The sequence below is a fragment of the Caenorhabditis remanei genome, chromosome II, assembly GCF_010183535.1.
Source record: "Caenorhabditis remanei strain PX506 chromosome II, whole genome shotgun sequence".
NCBI classification, from domain to species: domain Eukaryota; kingdom Metazoa; phylum Nematoda; class Chromadorea; order Rhabditida; family Rhabditidae; genus Caenorhabditis; species Caenorhabditis remanei.
The window spans coordinates 8,021,791-8,042,114 of record NC_071329.1 but is presented as its reverse complement, the minus strand read 5'-3'; the positions used below and the strand labels follow the sequence as shown (position 1 = coordinate 8,042,114).

The 20,324-nt window shown below is 39.7% G+C and overlaps 4 protein-coding genes across 4 annotated transcripts; all 4 read left to right on the top strand.

The window, feature by feature from the left end:
- Positions 1-176: 176 nt before the first annotated feature.
- GCK72_005244 (uncharacterized protein) lies at positions 177-1,222 on the top strand (the record flags this gene model as incomplete). The annotated part of the gene is made up of 3 exons (XM_003117443.2): positions 177-286; positions 364-454; positions 1,097-1,222. 3 exons carry the CDS (start codon positions 177-179, stop codon positions 1,220-1,222), a joined length of 327 nt encoding a protein of 108 aa, XP_003117491.1.
- Positions 1,223-7,822: 6,600 nt separating this feature from the next.
- GCK72_005243 (uncharacterized protein) lies at positions 7,823-8,494 on the top strand (the record flags this gene model as incomplete). The annotated part of the gene is made up of 4 exons (XM_053725102.1): positions 7,823-7,856; positions 8,000-8,032; positions 8,085-8,170; positions 8,225-8,494. 4 exons carry the CDS (start codon positions 7,823-7,825, stop codon positions 8,492-8,494), a joined length of 423 nt encoding a protein of 140 aa, XP_053589296.1.
- Positions 8,495-8,938: 444 nt separating this feature from the next.
- GCK72_005242 (uncharacterized protein) lies at positions 8,939-12,061 on the top strand (the record flags this gene model as incomplete). Its single annotated transcript, XM_003116825.2, has 7 exons — positions 8,939-9,050; positions 10,514-10,581; positions 10,633-10,715; positions 10,770-11,361; positions 11,408-11,719; positions 11,770-11,887; positions 11,949-12,061. 7 exons carry the CDS (start codon positions 8,939-8,941, stop codon positions 12,059-12,061), a joined length of 1,398 nt encoding a protein of 465 aa, XP_003116873.2.
- Positions 12,062-17,624: 5,563 nt separating this feature from the next.
- Positions 17,625-17,993, top strand: GCK72_005241 (uncharacterized protein; the record flags this gene model as incomplete). Its single annotated transcript, XM_053725101.1, has 1 exon — positions 17,625-17,993. One exon carries the CDS (start codon positions 17,625-17,627, stop codon positions 17,991-17,993), a length of 369 nt encoding a protein of 122 aa, XP_053589295.1.
- Positions 17,994-20,324: the final 2,331 nt, after the last annotated feature.

Below are 20,324 nucleotides of genomic sequence, written 5' to 3'. Positions count from 1 at the left end.
CATCTCTCCGCCTACTCGTTTCTTTTTCTCTCCGTCTCTCTTCTCTTCTTCTATTTCCGTCACCTGTTATTGATGCATTGATCTTTGAGAAGCTCCCTCTCAGATCCTTCATTCTTACATATGTTCTTTTCATTATCTTTACATTACTTCTTTCTTTTTCAGTCTTCGAATGCAAAATGGTTCTTGCTCCATTCTTCGAGAAAGCTCCATCTTTGATCATCTCTCCAGATGGTTCTGTTCTATTTGAATGCATTTGTAATGCTAATCCACAGCCAACAATCAAATGGTAAATATCGGTTACAGATAGTGGCCTAGACCTTATTAATAGAACTAAAAAACCAGATTCTCTCATGAATTTTTCAGGTTTTTGAAAGACAAAGAGCTGACTGGCGATCGTTACGTTTCAAAGATTAAGAAGATGGTCGGAAAGTTTACGGTTACACTGCACATCAAGGTTAGCGATTTTCGAGGGAAAAACTATATTGTAATACTGTTTGATTGGTGTAGTAGACAATAGGTGAAGATTACATTTATCGAGATGAACGAGAAGAAAAATCATGTTTGAATTTTATAAGATACGGAGAACATTGAGAGAGATAGGAACGGAGGGAGGGTCGAGATGAAATCGAAAATTGGAGATGAAAACTTAATAGAAAACTATAATAAGAGATTGTTTTAGAAGATTCTCAGATAGAATCACTCTAATCCTTTGTTTTAAAATGACGATAGAGTCCCTTATTGCGGAAAATTTATTTAAATGTTCACTGTGGCTTTAAGTTTTAGACTCCTACCCAAAGGTTCTATAAGTCCAAACTCCTTTTTTCCAGAAGTTAGTTTTTACGCTTTCCAAAACTCACGTTGTCTTCTTTATTTCTTCCCTATCAAACATATAGATTATAGTTGAACTGAAGATAGTGGAACCTTGGCGCCGAGACGTCGTCTAAAAACCCTTCAAAAATGGCGCCTAGATTTATAACACAGGTATAACACAGGCGCAACAGTGCCGACACCGTGCCGCTTCTTGGCACCGTACTAACAGTTCAGAAGTTTAAACCAAAACACAAATCTTTCAAATCAGTCATCATTAAGTTTTCAGAACCCAACTCAAGATGACCAAGGAGTATACAAAGTGACTGCTACAAACACCCATGGATCTCACTCTGTCGAGCAACAATACATCTACAAATGCACTGGAAAAGAGGTCTTCAAAACTCTTGATTGAAAAGAAATCGACTCGTCTAATTCTAGAATCTCTTCTCTCTTTTTTTTCCCTTCAACTGATAAAAACCATTTTCCTTTTATGAACAGAAATCGTTTCCATCTGGTATCACTCGCAGAAGAAACAACGTGGTCATCATGTGATCAGGGAGACCGAAATAAAGAAAAACGAAGAGGATTCTTTTGAGGAGCAGAGTTCGTAAAAACAAAGAATAGTATCAATGGGATCGGGGTACTATGTAGAGAAAACAGGAGGATACGTACATGTGACTGTGCAGAATAATAGTAAATTATATAGTAGGATGTTGATCGGAAAACCGAGAAGGGAATGTAGCAGACAACTGATATGGTTTAAAGTTTACAGTAGATAAAACTGATCGTTCAGAAAGAAAGTATCTCAAAGTAAATATAAAACAAAAGTCTCGCAAACGCGCTCTACCGAAATTCCCTGTAAAAGAAAAACGCTTTCAGCAAAGCTGAAACACACTCTGATCTTTCGTACTTCCTTCTATTTGCTCTGCCCGGAGATAAGAATTCAATACTGAAAGTGAGATTATCATATTTGTTATTTGATAACTGCCTGTAAAACATTGTGTATATACAGTACCCATAAAGAATGTGACACTTGCAGTTTTAGTTGAAAATGATCAACTTGGTGAGTGTGAGAGAGCCTAACTGATAGTCTCACAATATTGATTGTTAATAGAATGTATAGATCACAAGTAGAGCTTCATTTATGTAGTTGACTACTTTTTTGTATGAGCACATTCTAAGAAGGTACAGGCAGTCAATGTAAAAAGCTCAAAAATCTCTCCGTTTAGCACTGAAAAAGCAAAACATTACAAGAAATTACATGGACGATTGATAACTTCTTAGGATGGGCCCGTACGAAAAAGTTGTCAACTACAGAAATGAAGCTCCACTTGTGATCTATACACTTCTTAAACAATCGATACTGTGATACCATCAGTGAGCCCATCCCACACTCCCAAATTCGACAGTTTTCGACTAAAAACTGGAAGTGTCGCATTCTTTATGCCAGTACTGTAGGTTCACTTCAATTTAGAAAAGTACACAAGTTCAAACTATGAAAGTTTACCAATAGTTCTGCATCGTTTTGATAATCCTCTTGCACATTTCACAAAGTTCAGTAACAGTCTCAAAGGATAGTCTCGCACCTCGTTATTTTTTGCAGAAGAAGACTGAAATAAAGAGTAATTCATTATGATCTAGATTCGGTGGAGAGATATCCTGAGACCAAACATCCTAGAGTCCGATATCCATTTATACTAAATTCTAGGCTGACTACGATTACAATGTCCAACTATCTACCATCTGAATAACACTTCCGGAGAACACAATCCACTTTATGATATGTCTGGGATGTTGCTGTTTTAGTTTTTTGTATCTGCCGTAGGATCATAAACCTGCCTATTAAACTATTCCTTTTCTCTCTGTCTCTCTCTCATCCGTAAAACTAAAAGATATCAAACGAAGAATCAAGCAAGAAACAAAAAGTAGTCGTTTCTCCGGTAAGGAGGTGTGGACAACTGCTGATTTCCATCGAAACCGAAACCGTTCTCTCTCCATCTCTGCGTCTCTGTTACTCTCACATATTCCTAAATCTCAATTCCTTTTTGATTTATGACTGTTTCGCGCAAATCTTGTCTGCCACGCCAAGAAGATTCGTATATCCCCCGTCCGACCCACTCCTTTTTCAAAATCGAACCATTTCAGGAGAAACTGAAAGAGATGGTTCACAGATGGGGGTTCTGTTACAACTTTCACTATTTGGAGGGGAAGGGGGCGTGGCTTTCTTGAAACTTGATATAGGTTTTGTCAAAGGAAGGTCTAACAGTTTAGATCCAACTTGTCAAGGAGTGTGACTTTTTAGGCAAGAAAATATTTCGTTGTTTCGAAAACGAGTTACATGTTTTGAAATCTCATTTCTTCATCAATATCCTTCTCGGTTTATAGAAACCTTTACCAAATTCTGTCAATTTGAAATCTCTCTAATAGAATCACCTCTTGATCTCAAAAAGTCATTTTATTCTAGAGCATGACCGGAAAGGACAATATCATATGAATTCCCTCTGTAACTGTCATTCTCCCATTGCTTCTTCTTTTTCCGAAACTCTCATTTCTCTCCCTGTCATAAATTATTTTATCACTTTCTTCTCTTCCGCTATTTGGTGGTTTTTCTATTGATAAGAGCAATGCATTTCTCTTTTTTATACAGTCACAAAATTTTGTATCGAAAGCATTTTGCATTCAATCAATGAAACGCACAAATCATACCTTTCGAAATCTAGTGATCAGAAGAAGTCAAGTTCGGTATCATTCTACGGTTCAGGTTCAGACTAGACACACTTCTTGACCCATTTTCCTCTGTTAACCTTCAGAAACTGTCTCAGCTCTCTCTTATACCCCTTCATTCACAAACCGTTTCTACCACCGGAAATCTCAAAAAAGGTTCTTCATCTTTCATCGTCCACTTGAAGAATCTCTCTTATTCAACTTTGTAACGCCTACATATTTTTTCTCATTCTCGAACTACTAAACTACGTCAAAAACTGTTAACGGTCTTCGCCCAATTTACAAGATCATTTTTCCTCGTCTCGTCACATGAAACGATCGTCTGAAGATCTGGGAAGACAATGTGTTTTGATGTGACGTGTTTCTTTCGACGTCACTGGGACAAAGTGGTATGACCTACTTTTATGAGGTTCTCATTTTGATGGCTCCCAAGATTTTTTACGGTTTTGGCGTATTAATTTGTTGACAGAGACATTGTGAAGTCAGTTAGATTTGATTTCGTACGGAGACTAACAGTTCATTTCAATATTTACTAGGATGCTTTGAGACTAAAGGCCTGCATTCTTAGCCATAAATTTTGAATTTCCGATCCAATTCATCAAACTTCCCTTGTACTTTCTTTGTTAGGTGCTTTGATCTTGAATACACTTTCCAAAATTCATCACCTCCAGGTGTGATAAACGAGGAAAATTCTGTAGAAAGTGCGACAACGTCTTCTCTTTTTTCTCTTTTCCCGATAATATAACATCATCATTCGTGATCATTGATAATGATAAGGGGAGATGATTGCAGAACGAAAAAAAGAGAAATTGATGGCCGCCGTATTCATTCTGAAATACAAAATAAGAATGGTAGTGAGTGAAATCCAGTTAGCTTCTTGACTGCTTCATCACTACTTCTTCTTCATGGTCGTGACCTCTCCGAAACCAGATTCTTGACAAAACTTCAAGGTGGTTGCATACAGAAAAAGACGAACAAAAGTAGGAGATGTCGTGTAGCGGCTGTAATGATTCCACCTCCCTTTTCCCTCTTCTCTCGTCGTCGTTCGATTCTTAATTCTCGATTCATCATAGGAAATTCAAAAGTCTGAAACCCGTTTCGACTTCTCTCTTTCTCTTTTTGAGTTTGTGTTGTTTCTATGGATTAGGTTGAATGTTTATGGCATTGATATGAGGGATTGAAAGAGAGAGATCAGTGAGGAAACTGATGGAATGGCAGATCTTTCGATCCTGATTTTTGTGTAGTTTTTGTAGGTGAATAGAAGAGAGAATTTGTACAGTTTTGCAGGATGAAATTGATGGATTAGGAGGGATTAGAAGGTCAGAGACATGATTTTAATAGATTACGTTTTTCAGCGTGGCAAAACTTTGATAATTATTAAGTTGAAACCCTTTTCTCAACTTTAACGCCCAAACCATTCGCTTGTAAATTTCTGAAAAGTTGTAATACTTTCAGTAAAACCTCGTTTCGGTGTCACTTTCAGCTGGAGACTCTAAGTTTCAAGCCTCTCGAACACCTCCTCTTCCATTTTGTGTAATCTGAAACCTTCTGATTTTATCTCGACCTCTTCCCCACTTTTAGTCAAGTTTTAGTCATTTTTTGTGACCTACACTTCACCACAGTATTCACTCCTTTGTGCCCTACACATTTTTGCTGAATTCGGAAAATCTGTGACCTTCTTGTTGGAAGCATTCGTTGACACATGGATCTACCCCTCCATTTCCAGATTCCTTTTGACATCTTACTAATTATTTTGTTATTCATTGAAAGAAGTTACTGAAGTTGGCCTAACCAAACTGTTTTTATTAGGCGATGTCGGATGACGTTGAGCGGTTTCTAAACTAAATCCAAAACAGGTGATCTGTCTATATCTTAGATCTTCAGATATTAACTTTGGATTGACGTAATGCCCAGTTTTGTACGGAGACATTGAACATCGAGATTTCCGGAAATACGTTTTTAGGATTTTTTTTCCTGATCATTGGTTGAAAATGAGCATCTAGTGAACCGTCGTGTCTAGAGACAATAGCCAGAACACCGTATTTTCAACTGGTCAAAGAAACAAAAAACGTGTAAAGGTTGAATAAAACAGAAGCGTCTCAACCAAACTTATATAACTACAAAACAACTACTTTTGTTCCTTTCAACACCAATTAACTTTATTCAAAAACTTCTCGAATTGTCTTCTAGTTCTCTTCTTTCCTATTGTTCCAATTCATTTTCTTCTATTCTTTTTCTTAATTCTTATTCTCATTTTCTTCGTTTTGTTCATGTCTTTTTTCATTTGATTTCATTTCGATTACTTCTTGTTTTCTTGTTTCTTTCTTCCCTTATTTACATTTTGTCTCCCATTTCAGTCACCATGTTTTGACCCTTTCTTTTGCCTATTCCTTGACCACATTCGGAAATGTGGGCGGAGCTAAAGATTTGAAACAAGAAAAAGGGCATGATCATAAAAAGTATTTAAAGGTAGTGAAGGCCAGAAGAGAGGTCAATTGCAGAGGAAACGGATAGGGGCAATGACGGCTACAGTAGTCCCTCAAATGACGACGACGATGACGATGGCGTCGATGGTTGAGAAGTCGAAGAAGAAGAAAGAGCCGATGAAATCTCCGATTGAGGATACGGTAGAGAGGATGCTCAGAAGTGAGTTTTTTGCCCTGAGATATATATACAACAAATCGATAGAAAAAACAGAAGAAAAGTAAAAATTTATATTTTCAGTTCGATGGCTCGTCTGCCTTGGAGCTCTTCTCCCTGGAGCTGGTTGCTACTTTGTTGTCGCATACACCTATGTCTTCCAGTTTGAAAAAGTTTCAAACTTCACCGAATGTAAAGAGTGTCCCAACATGAACATGTGAGTGAACTTGATTTTTGAAATTTGAAATTTGTCAAAAAGAAAGATATTATTGTACGAGACGTCACAGTAATGAGCGCTGCAAAGATAATGTATCATATTATCGACCTTAATGTTTGATAATATATTTTTGTGGTAACTAGATGGATAGATACTTTGAAATAACATGAACAACAGGGAGGGATCAGAATAGAAAATATTTAAACTTGTTTGCTAGAAGGAGCTGAAAAAATGGAACTGACTTCTAGATGATACATTGGAAGATGAAAGAGTGAAAAGTATGGAAAATCTAGATATACCAGTGAAGTAAAATTTCTGAGAAGAATTGTTAAGCCATCTAATAATGCCAATTCACCATAACTCATCTTAATTTCTTTCAGAACGCTCCCTCCTGTGTCCTATTCCATCGGAATCTGGTCACCTCAAAAGTACATTTGGATGATGATCATGTTCATTCATTTACCGCCTCGACTCGCTTTTCTGACGGTACATCACGCATCTTTATACTCAAAAACACATACCCAAACTTTCAGCTCTACCGTCGTCTTTTCCTCATCTCGGCTCCAAAATCACAATGGTACTCCAGAATCAACTACATCTACATGCTCACATTGTGGGCGGAGCCCTTTGGTCTGATCTTGGTATCTGTTGTGGATATTAATGGAGGATTTGTTCTTCACGCTCTTGGATTTGCTATCTGGATAATTTGCTTTAATTTCAACATGCTCTTCAATATTCTGCTACATCACTTCGGAGGATGCAGAGATGTTCATGATAGGGTAAGTGATCATCTTGGTTTTCTGTTGGAATTGACCAAAAGTTTCAAAAAAATTATCTCAGATGGAAACGACGTGGCGTATAAAATGCGTGATTTTCTTGGTCGGCTACTTCTGTGCTATTTCAACACCCATCACATATCCGTATTTTACGGCACATTGCTCACCTTTTGGTAGGATAAAAGTTGTTGTTCTCTCTCATCCTTACGATTTCCTTTAGCATACAACTTGTTCTCTCTGGCAGAACTTATCGAAGTCGGCTGCAACTCAATATTCTATGCCATCGCCTATTTCGAATTTCCGAAAACTCGAATCACGATTGGAATCAAAAGTGTGCAGAGAAACCTCAACGAACTCGATAAAATGGCTCCGGCTCTCCCGCACAAAGACGCCGTTTAGAGATTATCCAATGTAATTTAGTTCCAGTCAATTCCATCCTAAACGGGTCAATCCTCCATTCTCTTTTTCCTCATTCTCCTCGATTCCAGTGTCTGTAAATATTTGAATAAATACGTGTCACATTTAATTCTTGACGAGATTCCAAGTTGGCAAGTCGAGAATAAAAAATAAAAACAACTGAGATCTACGTGAATTCTGTTTCAATTTCTGAAAGGGTTTCGGGTTCATTTCGAGTATTGACATGTCAGCAAAAGGTATGGCAAACGCTTCTTTTGGCGAGGATAACCTCAGTTAGTTTCTTTTTACACTCCGCCAAAAAAGTATCAAGTCCGAAAAGTCATGAGTGAAATTTCTTCGTTGAATTTTTTGAAAGAAGCTCCAAGTGACTTTTCTTGCTTTTTAGACAAAAAACTAACTTTTTGAATGATTTCAGACTCTGGAGATGATCAAACTAATTTTGGATTACGTAAGTTTTAAGAAGGAGAGAGTAACTTTGATGCGAAATATCAGAATTTCAGATGTCATCACGGGTCAAGTTGAGTCAACAGTTCATGTCTTCATGGCCATCATTCTTGTCATGATTCTCATTTTTCTTGCCGTTCATGTCAGTTTATAACAAATATAGTGTCTAATTTCAGCTATAACTCGTACCTTTCAGATATTTATCCGATTCCACTACAAAGCAAAAACCGAATACGCCCTAAACGAACTTCGAGAAAAATACGAAAGAAATGGGAAAGGACCATCTGCATTTGCATTGCCAAAAGATCAAAAAGCTAAAGATGCGACACCGAAACAAGTGGAAATACTCATGGATCCAGAGCAACTGGCTCCAATAGTTCACCACGTGGCACTTGCTCCGGCAGGAAATGTTGAGGAGCCGAATAAGAATATCTGCTACAAACAGAATCCTCGGAAGCCAGTCTGAATTCAGTCAGAAACTCTGAAGAGTTGAAAGAAACAAATCTCGAGCTCACTTTTTATTTTATGGTTTTTTCTCGTTTTCTGTTGCAAACCAAGTAGATAATAAATTATTTATTTTTCATTCTTGATGCTAATTGGACATTTCGATATACAAAACCAGATAGGAAAATCTACTCCCCCAGAGCCCAGTTCAATGAGGTCAAACCCTGTTTCCCTCTGCTATGTTGTACACATCTATGTTCGAAAACTGATCACTGCTGTTCATCAATCTGCGTCTCTTATCTCTCATCTATTTTCTTTTGTTTTCTTCTCTATTTCTCTTTATTCTAATATATAAACGTGACAGTTATTGTTGGCATCTTTCTTTTTTATTTACTAGAAGATCCACGTTTTCTTTATCATTGAAATTCTCTTACGGGGCTCTGTTAGTTATTGCTGAAATTCCAGAATGAGTGCAAGCTTGGCTCGTGGAATGCTCAACAAGATGGGTGGCTCATGTTGTCCCCATCACGCTCCGTCAACGAATCCGTTTAAATTGGCAAAACTCCATGGAAATAATAGTGAGCCATTTGATGTAGAACTGTAGAAAACTTTGAAATCTAATTTGGGGCATTTTTAGGGGCATTTTTAGGGGCGGTGGACTGGATGACTCCCACCTCGAATACAAAACACATTTGCACTCGGTGGGAATCGATCCAAGAACCTTTCGATTCAAATCCATCCACGTTAACCACTTCTCCAAGCGGCCACATTTAGAAAGAAAATTTTTGCTCAAAATAACTTCACGTCAATTTCGTTTTTAACACTAACACTTGAATAGCGCATTTTTGTGCATTTCACGCGATGAAAACGAGGGTTGCTCTTGTTTTGCTTTTTCTATTGTCGAATTAAGAAATAGATACTTGCCTGTTGCGAACTCGGAATATCAAGTTAATCACTACTTCCAGGACGCTGAGCATAGGGGCGGGGCGAGAGCAAGCTCCAGGGTGTCCTGTTTTAAGGTAATCACTACTTCCAGGACGCTGAGCATAGGGGCGGGGCAAGAGCAAGCTCCAGGGTGTCCTGTTTTAAGGTAATCACTACTTCCAGGACGCTGAGCATAGGGGCGGGGCGAGAGCAAGCTCCAGGGTGTCCTGTTTTAAGGTAATCACTACTTCCAGGACGCTGAGCATAGGGGCGGGGCGAGAGCAAGCTCCAGGGTGTCCTGTTTTAAGGTAATCACTACTTCCAGGACGCTGAGCATAGGGGCGGGGCGAGAGCAAGCTCCAGGGTGTCCTGTTTTAAGGTAATCACTACTTCCAGGACGCTGAGCATAGGGGCGGGGCGAGAGCAAGCTCCAGGGTGTCCTGTTTTAAAGACCTACTAACAAAGAAAGCATGTATCGTTTAATACATTTCTTGCGATTTAATTCTATTTACGAATGAAATGTTGCCTTTTTTATTTCATGAAGCTTGATAAAGTTGCAATCGTGAATAGAACAATTTTCTTCGTGAGTAGACTCATTACGAACATTCGAGACTTCAAAAAATTAAACTAGTTTATTCATGATACATTTATGCGGATATGATGAACCGTATCAATTTTGGATGCTTATAAAATTGATGAGGGCTACAACATACAGTGTCGAGCAGTAGAGAGTAACTTTTTATTCTCCTCTTCAAACAAGTTAATCAATTTATTCGTCTTCTAAAGAGCTACTAAAAGAGCTATCCATTCGGTTGTTCCCCTTTCGAAAAAGTAATAAAGAAATAAAGAAATGAAAAAATGTCAAATTTGTTCATAATTCAACAAAAGAAAAATGACATTAGCCAAAAAGAGGTGAGGTTCTCCGCGTGAATAATAATATCCACGGGAAATCAGCCTAAAAATTCAATGCCCCCTTGTGTGTATATACTAGTATATATAATAGTGAGCCATTTGATGTAGAACTGTAGAAAACTTTGAAATCTAATTTACCTTTTTAATAGTTGTATCGTTTTATCTTTTCAAAAAAGCTTCAAATATCCGTTTATTTGTATTTCAGAGTCCACTGACTATGCATTCGAAATGGTGTGCTCAACTCTTCGTTTCGGAAAAGGTGTCACTTTGGAGGTAACGTTTCGAAATATCACAGATCATCAATTCATCTCTAAACTTTATCAGATTGGATACGACGTCCGTAATCTTGGAGCGAAGAAGACATTGCTTGTCACTGATAAGAATGTGCAGAATACAATTGCATTCAAGTGAGTTGAGAAGGTTACTGTAAAATTCCACTCCTTCACTTCTTTTATTTATAGAAACGCCGAGCAAGCACTCAAAAATGTAAATATCGACTATGAAGTTTTCGATGATGTCCTCATCGAACCATCCGAGAAAAGTATGCAAAAAGCTATTGCATTCGCCAAATCGAAGCCATTTGACAGCTTCATCGCGGTTGGTGGAGGATCTGTAATTGATACAACAAAAGCTGCAGCTCTCTATGCATCTAATCCAGAAGCTGATTTCCTTGATTTCGTCGGACCTCCATTCGGAAAATCTCTCCAGCCCAAGAATCCGATGCTTCCTCTGATTGCTGTCCCAACTACAGCAGGAACTGGATCTGAAACCACTGCAACTGCTATTATGGATCTTCCGGAGCACAAATGCAAGACTGGTATTCGATTGAGATGCATTAAACCATATTTGGCTATTGTTGATCCATTGAATGTGATGAGTATGCCACGTAATGTAGCCATCTATTCTGGATTCGATGTTCTCTGCCATGCGTTGGAAAGCTATACAGCTCTTCCATTTGATCAGAGATCTCCTCGTCCAGCTCGTCCAGAGGTCCGTCCAGTTTATCAAGGATCCAATCCAATTAGTGATGTCTGGAGTAGAGAAGCATTAAGAGTAAGTTGGAAAACTGAAAGAGTGGGTAGTGTAACATCATTTTCAGATCATCGGTAAATACTTCCGTCGCTCTATTTTCGACCCGACTGATGAGGAAGCTCGTACTGAAATGCTTAAAGCCAGTTCATTTGCTGGAATCGGATTCGGAAACGCTGGTGTCCATTTGTGTCACGGACTCTCTTATCCAATCAGCTCCCAAGCAAAGAAATGTGTTGCCCATGATTATCCACAAGAAAAACATCTCATTCCTCACGGTCTTTCGGTTATGACAACTGCAGTTGCTGATTTCGAATTCACGACTGTTGCTTGTCCGGACAGACATTTGGTGGCTGCTCAAACACTTGGAGCTGATATTCCAGTGAGTTGATTGTTGTGTGAGAACAAGGATTGATCACAATGAGTTTTCAGAACAATGCGGATAATGAGTACATCTCTCGAACTCTCTGTGATCAATTGAGAGGATTTATGAAAGATTTCGGAGTTCCAAACGGGTTGAAGGAAATGGGATTTGAGTATTCTGATATTGGTGAGTTTGAAACTATTCTGACTTTCTTAGAGAGTATCTAAATTACTGTTTCAAATTTCAGATCATCTGACCGAAGCTGCAAGCCACTCCGTTCCAAATATCGTTATCTCTCCCAAATCCACTGATCGTGAAATCATCAGCAAGTTGTATGAGAAGTCTCTTACTGTATACTGATCAATGATATTAATTTTTCAAATATTTTTTGACCTTCCATTCGCTTTTTTCTGGTCCCCTTTCTCTTTTTCACCTACTACTTTTTCTCTACAATAATCCATATTGTTTTCTTTTTTTGTCCATTATGTTTTTGAATGAATAGAAGAAAAAACAAAGCTTATGGAAAGAGAGGTCGAATGGAGGGAGCGCGTGCCTTTAACAGGTGTCAACATAATTTGAATTTTCTCTCTATCTCTCTTTTCCTCTTTTTCTCTTTTTCTTCAAGGAACCGTTTAGCCATTTGTCGGCTTACTGTACTAATTAGGGATGGATTGGTCATGAAATGAAACATTACACGCAAACAATCGCTTGGAATTCCTTTGATGACGCCTATCGCGCGGGATTTTTTCGATTTGAAATATGTTGATTCTCGGGAGAAAAAGAAAGAGAAGAAGCAAGGTGAAATAACGGCCTTGACTGATATGAAAGGGATTAGTATTACTTTCGAAAAATGAGAGGAAAGGTTATTTCGGGCTTGATCAGATACATGCTGCCAAAACGAGTGAGTGACCAAGATCGAAAGAGAAGAGCAGAGGATACGGTACTTGGAAAAATGGAAAGATCTCAAAGAAATTTCGGATTATTTCAGTTTTTGAAGCATCTCCGTTGTAAAAGGAATACAGATGGAATACTGATCACTGGTGCTGGTCGAACAAAATGAAGCTCCAGTTATAAAAAATGTAAGGACAAAAGGAAATGTATCTAAAAAAGAACAGTCCTCGAATTCCACAATTCCACAAAATTAAATGTATGTAGCCGAGCTCAACATTTTTACGACTGAGAGCACTAGGGGTCGACCCCATGTAGAAACTTGAATATTCAGAAATGAATTGTCAGAAGAAGTGTCCTGGCAATCATTGGTGATCCCCCAAACTGCTGTTTTCAATTCAAACTCTCTTTTTCTTCAAGTCAATCTTGCGAAAGCGAAATTTTGGTTGTTGTTGGATCTTTATTAATCTAAGCAGGTAATAATTCAAAAAAAAAAAGAAAAAAGAAGAGATTTTGTACATAAAAATTCAATGGTCATCAGTGGTAAAGAGAAGGAAAGAAGGGGGTTTTCATCTTGAGCAATACCTGAAAGAAGCGAATGGGAAGTTTAAATTACAAAGAAAAACAGATTAATGAATTGGGAAATGAGGAAAAACGGCAGGATTTGACTAATCACAAACGAAGTCATGGATGTGAAAACAAGAACCAGAAGATGTTGGGATTCTGAAGATTCAGAAAAGCAACTGAGAAGGTTCGAGCACATCCGGACTCTCGGAAAGGAAAACAGGGAAACGGGGACAATTTTTGGGAGGTTGGGGGGAAATCTGAGTACTGAAAATAATTTAAGGCTTTTATTTTTTTGGGGAGATAAACAGGACAGAAGGGTCACCGGTGTTGAGTATTAAAGTTTTCGAGAAGAAATGGGTGCATAGGAAAAAGAGTAACTAAGGGGAAATGGACTGGATGGAAATTTTTGAGATTTTCTGAATTCAGGGATTTTGGTTTCGAATCGACGTAGAAGAAAGCTACACATGCAATAAAAGAGAATAGGGAGAACTATAGGAATTTGAATATTTTTGGGGGCGTTATGTCGTCTTCAGACCATTCGGAACTCCGACGTCGCTTCTTTTCAGATGATGGAGGCGAGGAGACGTCGGAACAGAATCCAGAATCGTTGAGAGGAGTGTATGGGGTCTGGTCAGAGATTGGGATTTGGTCGAGGACGAAGGGAGCTTTGATGACTTCTGGAGCAGATTCTTCTGATTTTTCTTCTGGAGGAGTGAAGATTCCATCGAATGATACTTCCTTTGGGTTGACGTCTTCGGTTTCTTCTTCTCCTTCATCGTCTCCATCGGTATCCTCTTCTGGAACAGCAATTGGAGCAATTGGAGCGACTGGAGCGACTGGAGCGATCGGAGCAATCGGAACAACTGGAGCAACTGGAATTGGTGCCGGAGCAACAGGGGCAACTTCTTGTTTCTCTGGCTCCTCGACGGTGTAAATTGGAGCTGGGTTGAGGCATCGTTGCACCATTGGAATGTAGGAATCGAGTAGATTCTGAAAAATGGAAGAGTTAGAATTGATGTGAGAATATCGAATGAGATACTAACCACTTCCAACTGGAACATAGTGGCGAGAAGTGTCTTGATGTGGGCAGCCAATTGTTTGTTCTGATGTGGAAGGTTTGATACATAATAGAGGGCAATTGCACACTGCATTGATGGGAATAAGGTTGCCAATTTGTGCACTGAAAATTCATTTATTGTTGTATTGTTGTATATACTTTTAATCGTTCTCATATTTATCACTGTTCCTTCAGCAATGCCAATCAAAATTTTCCTCATTTTCGTCACACGCACCTCTCGCCTCAAGGTTTCGATTTCAATCATTTGGGCGAAAAGAAATTCGATTTCTTAGTAGAAGAGGCAAAGGCCACCCTCTCCAAAAATGTCCCGTATTAGTGAGAAGAGATGATTTTATCTTGGAACGAGTCTCTGAACCTCTGTGTCTCTTCGATTGCCATACTATTCTGGGGGACCCTGTGGCGTAGAAAAGTGCGCGTTTTCACACCTTGACGAGGGAGGAAATCAGAAGAGACAAGATGAGGAATGAGTGGGAGGACGCGCGAATCTTTTTCGAAATTTTGGCAACGGTTAAAACGCTTATCTATGCTAACATAAACTTTGTCGGAGGTACTGTAGAAGAACACTCGAAGGTCGTGTAACGGCTACTTTTTGAAAATTTCTTTCGGGTTTTCACACTCCTTTGGCATGAACCGTTAAACCAATAGAAAGAGGTGTAGAACTTCCCTCGAGTGACGTAAGATTTGACCCCTGACGTCACCGATGCTTCTAGAATGTCTGTTTTAGAAATTAGGCATAATGCCCAACCTGTGAACAAACCGTACGGCTTCTACGATGACGATGTTTGACCCCACTGACGTAATCAGAGCTGATTGCGTCAACTTTGGAAAAGACGTCCACAATGGTCCCCACGTGACGTCACCGGATAGTTGCGTCAACCTACTTATGGAGCAGGTCACATCTGCTCATGAAGCTTCTAGGTCTTATTCAAAAATGTCCGGTACGCAATTAGAGACCATTCGCCCTTTTAAGCCCTCCCTTTATTCTCAAAGAGCACCTGTTGACAGGATGTATCGGATCGACGAATAAGGGGTACGGTCGGAAGATGTTGCATAATTGAATAGACCGCCCCTCTTCTCGTTTATGACAGCTGCTGGATAGGACGGAGATGATGTAAAGATATTTGAAAATCTTATGACGACACGCTTCCCTTGGCCCGTAAGCATCCAGCAAATAAAAAACATTTGGGTAATTGACCGAAATGAATTTATATCGGTCAAACGGATGTGTGTATGTCCCTCTATCCCCTGTCCGGATTGATGACTTCTTTCTCTTTCTCAGCTGCTCCTTTCTATTCAAATTCCAGGACACTGTCAATCAATTAGGAGATGCTGAGAGAGAAATGATGACAGTGATCATCATGAAACATTAATGAGATGATGAGACAATGCACAGTATGACAATTTGAACATCTGAATTCAAAAATTGAAAAATTTTCCCAAGAAAGAAAGACAGTTGTCAATTTGACCTCATAATAATAATGTGCACAACAGGACCAACATGTGTTGTCTTTCTCTGTCGGTTTTCATCTAAGATTGCGACATAACTTTTTCTTTGTTGAATCCATCGCAACAGAAGGAAATGACAACATACACACACGTTCTGCTCGTCATAAATCAAGAGCGCTGTCTTTTTTCTTTCTTTCTTCCAGGATTCCTCCCCAACGCCAACACCGTTTCATTTCATAATCTAACCCTAGAATCTGAATACAATCTAGGTTTATAAATCAACAGAGAGTAGGCACGCGCCAGGTGGACCTGGATACACACAACTTTCGGTTAATCCCCCCGTTGCATACATCCATTAGAAGAAGACTAGAGGCATCTGATATCTGGACAAACATTTGGAAGGAAGTGATCAATCACTGCACATTGCATTGCTATCATGTTGCTAAAAGGATGCCGATCGGAAGTTTTCGAGGGATGGATGTTCAAATAAACTATCTTAGGCAATAGGACATGAGGTCGTTTTTAAACTAACAATCCTGTTACAATCCATTGTTCGAACTAAGAAAGATTACGGTATAAAGATCCCTAGAGTCACTTCAAAAGGCAAGGATTACAGTGACATATGTTTAAGTGTCCGGTATCTAATAGACCCCACTGCTAATTGTTTCTTTCGGTTGGTGTCAAGTGATCCGCAACAATTAAACGGTTTGTCTAAGAGCCCGCGTGTGTGATTTTGAGCGTACCGCGATTCTCTAAGAAGAGATCGGTATCTTTTCCTTCAACGGAAATTACTGGGTAAGGCGCCCGCCGGGTGGAAGTTAATTGAACACCCATGGACACACCTGGTGAATGTTTGCTTCCTTGGCTTCCATTAGCTATTTTCTTGTCACATGCCATTATTTACAGTCGTAGGAAAGGCACTAATCCGCTAGTTGCCTCATTAGTGGGACCATCATCATCAACATCCAAATCGTCATCCACGTCAGAACCGTATCTATTGTATGCTTTCATTCACTTGATGAACATTTTTGATACCAGATGGTCCAGCTATTCCGTTAGTCCTGCTTAAGACCCAAGTCCAAAGACATCCTAAGACTAATGGCACCTATACGTAACGAGTCATTTTTTACTCGCTCTCAGTGTGTCACCAGAAGGACGGCTTGAGAACAAAGAGGAGGCGAAAAAAACGTATGGTGTGTACCTGGTACTGACTCACTTACTTTTTGGTGATCTTATATCTGTAGAGACCCTAACTAACAAAGGCGCTAAAACCTCTCTCAGGGGGGTTTTTGGTAGGTCAACGCGTGTCAAACGGCCAATGAGCCGTACGCAAAAACTAACACAAGTTCGGTATTTGTATAGGGAAATTTTTGGATTTCTTTTGTCGGATCCGATTGGGTCGCCGACATAAAACTTCGACTTGATATACAAAGAAAGAAAGTTTCTTAGACAAGGAAATACGCACTAAGCTCATTAGGCAAGCGACCCCCTGTGGAGTCACTGCTTAAGGAAACTTGTTTGTTTGGATTGTATCGTATGGAAATGAAAAGAGAGAATTACAGTAACCAGAGGCTCCGTACTAACTGATCCCCTTGGTACCGGAAAAGCGATTAGTTTTTTTCGCCCTCCACTACACCTCATCTTCATTTTTCTTGTCTTGTCTTCCAATTTATGTAAATGCAACGGTGTCATCCGCCGACCTACCGCACACACGCACAGAAAATTCGGACAAGCACATAAACGACCACCCATCAAAAAAACTTGTCTCTTTTCTCCTTTTTCTCCCCGGGAACCATCCTCCCTGGGTGGGCCGAACTGGCAAAAAGTACAAAAGAAAGGGGGACACACACAGAAAACATTAGGCAAAAAACGACTTCGATTTTGGAGATTAGAACGATTGAGATGGGGGAGAAAAAGGAGAAGAAGAACACCCCCGATTGAAAAATGACACGCGACGTACGCGACAAGAAACAGAAGAAAAAATGGCTGCTGAAGGAACAGAAAAAGGGCAAAAAGAGAAAGACTAGACTCACTTCTTTGACACTTCTGAACAACGGTTTGGAATTCTGCTCGGAGATTGTGAATCTGTGGAATTCTGGAGGCGAGGAAGTCGAAGAACGAGAACGCCGTCGGAGATTCTGTCTCCCAACCGAGTGTTGTCACGATGAGAAGCTCCCATTGAAGGATCATATCAACTGGGCAACTGTTATCCGAGTAGTATGCAACTTTGGAAGCAGTCATCGGATGAGGAGCCTTCAGTTTACTGGCAATAAACAGTGCAACTCCGGCGATCATCTGAATATTTGGATCTGATTTCATTGTTGATGGGAAGGAGAGGAGAGCAGGATTAGGAGAGGAAGGTGAGAGGATATTTGAGATAAAGGAGGTATATCTGGTGAAGTGAGTTACTATGTTGGTATCTAAACATCTGGGAGAAACTATCAAAAGATTGTGAGAATTTAATTGGAAGACGGTAATTAGTAGATGTATTCTAGAATGTTCTTTCAGACTTTGGACCTTCCTAGGAGAAAATATAGAGGGTATTAGAACTGTTTGGTCATTTTTACCACATTCCATGGGAATGTTGTGAATGTACTCACCTGAACATCATGCTTCAGAATACTCTGTACCGACAGAAACCGATCAATCAAAGCAACGGCAAGCAAGAAAACGTCTCCATCACAATTCTCTTCTCTGGCCACGTCGTAAATCCAATCAACCGCTTGCTCCCTATGAAACGGTGTGATATTCTCTTGAACAGCGGTGAAATAGTGATAATTGGGTTGAAGTGTCTCCTCATATTCCATACAATTCAAGAATGCAGTCATATCAAGTTGAATATTGGGATCAGTTCGGTTATAAATGAATAATCGTTTATTCGGATGCACTTTTCCATCATCAACGATGGCGGCAAGATGTGGTGGCAGTTGCCAGTTATAGTTGCACTTCTGGAATTAAAGAGAATGAGATTGAAGTAATCAATAGAAAATGTTCATGGAGTGCTGGTCAAGACGATTGAAATACGAGAGAATCTCTCTCATTCTTGTCAAGATCTATATCTAAGAAATGAAGAGAAATGAGGAAAATCGAGAGACGAAGAAGAGGAAAAAGGTGTTGAAATATGTATTTGCAAAGCCTTTAGTTAAAAAAAAAGAGAAGAAAAAATAGAGAAGGACAAGTTACCCGCTGTGAGAAAGACACGCGAGTCTAAGTATTAAAAAATCAGATACTTACCGAGATGGATCCGGATGTGCATGGTTCCTGGGACTCTCGTGGATATGAGGAACCGCTCGGACCAGCCGATGACGAGGATGCGAAATCCATCTGAAAATCGGAAATATTAGAGTTGGAAGCTTTAGAATTATGACAAGAAAGAAACAAAAAGAGAGAGAGAAAGAGAGAGACAGTTAGTAACCTATATGTAAATATCAGTAAGGTTAGTAGTACCTTCAGCCGAAAATGAGGTAGAAGACAGTGGAGAGTGGCAGAAGAAGGCGGGTGGTGCCCTTACTCTCCGCCGTCCTAAGCCCCGCCCCCAATATTTCGACGCACCTCCTCCTCCTCGATCTCCCCCCAGGCACCCGCGTCTCTCTCCCCCAGGGACACGGAATCGAATGATTTCGAGGTGTTTTGGGATTCTTCAGGTGGTATCAGAAGAGAAAGACAAGCAGATGGAGTGCAGAAGAAAGAAGTCAGCGGGGTACTGGGTCATGGTGAAAAATGAAGACGGGTGTGGGGGTGTTAGGAGGGTGATGATGTGGGTGCGTGGAAAGAAGAAAGAAGGTGTGAATATTGTTCAAGACACACCGAATGACAGGTCAACAGGTCAGATGGTGTCAATCAATATGGTCTTCTGGGAGAATTTTGAAGAAGACGGAGAAGAAGGCGTTCGGCCTTGAAATAAGGTGTGAATGTTCATACAACTCTGCAGCTTTCTTCCTGTTTTAAGTTAACGGAAGGAGAGAGAATGGAGGATGTCCGCCGTCAAGGTTAAGCTTATGCGTTTCGAAAGTTAAAATGACTGTCTAGACAATGATTAATCTTTGGTGCAGAATAAGAAAATAGGTTGAAGGTTATTGAGGGGTTATACTCTAAATTAGATCTGTAACTTTGGTAAGATCTATATGTAGTCAGTTCTCTAGATGGGACGAAGAAGATTCTGGTCAATTCAAGTCAGCTTCAATAAAGAATCGAAAAGTATTGTAGCCTATGTTCTGCTTTTAGTCTTCAGAATTTCGGAGAAATCTGTCATGATAGTTTTCTAGTATCACCCGAGAGGTTTGATCTGGCTCACGCTGATTCGATTTTCAAGTCTAGCTTAGCTCAATTTCGAGCTGCCTACAATTCCTATTGAATCCGAGCAGATTTTATTAATTGTTGCTACAGATCTCGTTTAAAACTTCCGTAAAACTCAAACTACACTATTTTCTCAAGATTCCCAATTGCTCCTTTCTAGCCTAACTTCCCAAAACACCTTAATATGGCACTCAGCTCCTAAAGTTCAATTCCATAATGTGACCGAAAACATGTTCATTCTTCTTCTCGCCCCCACAGCTTCTGACCTATCAAACCGAAAACACCAAAATGTCTTCTCTCATTGTTATGGGAGCCCACAATGAACCGGCTCCCCCTCCCTTGTTCCCA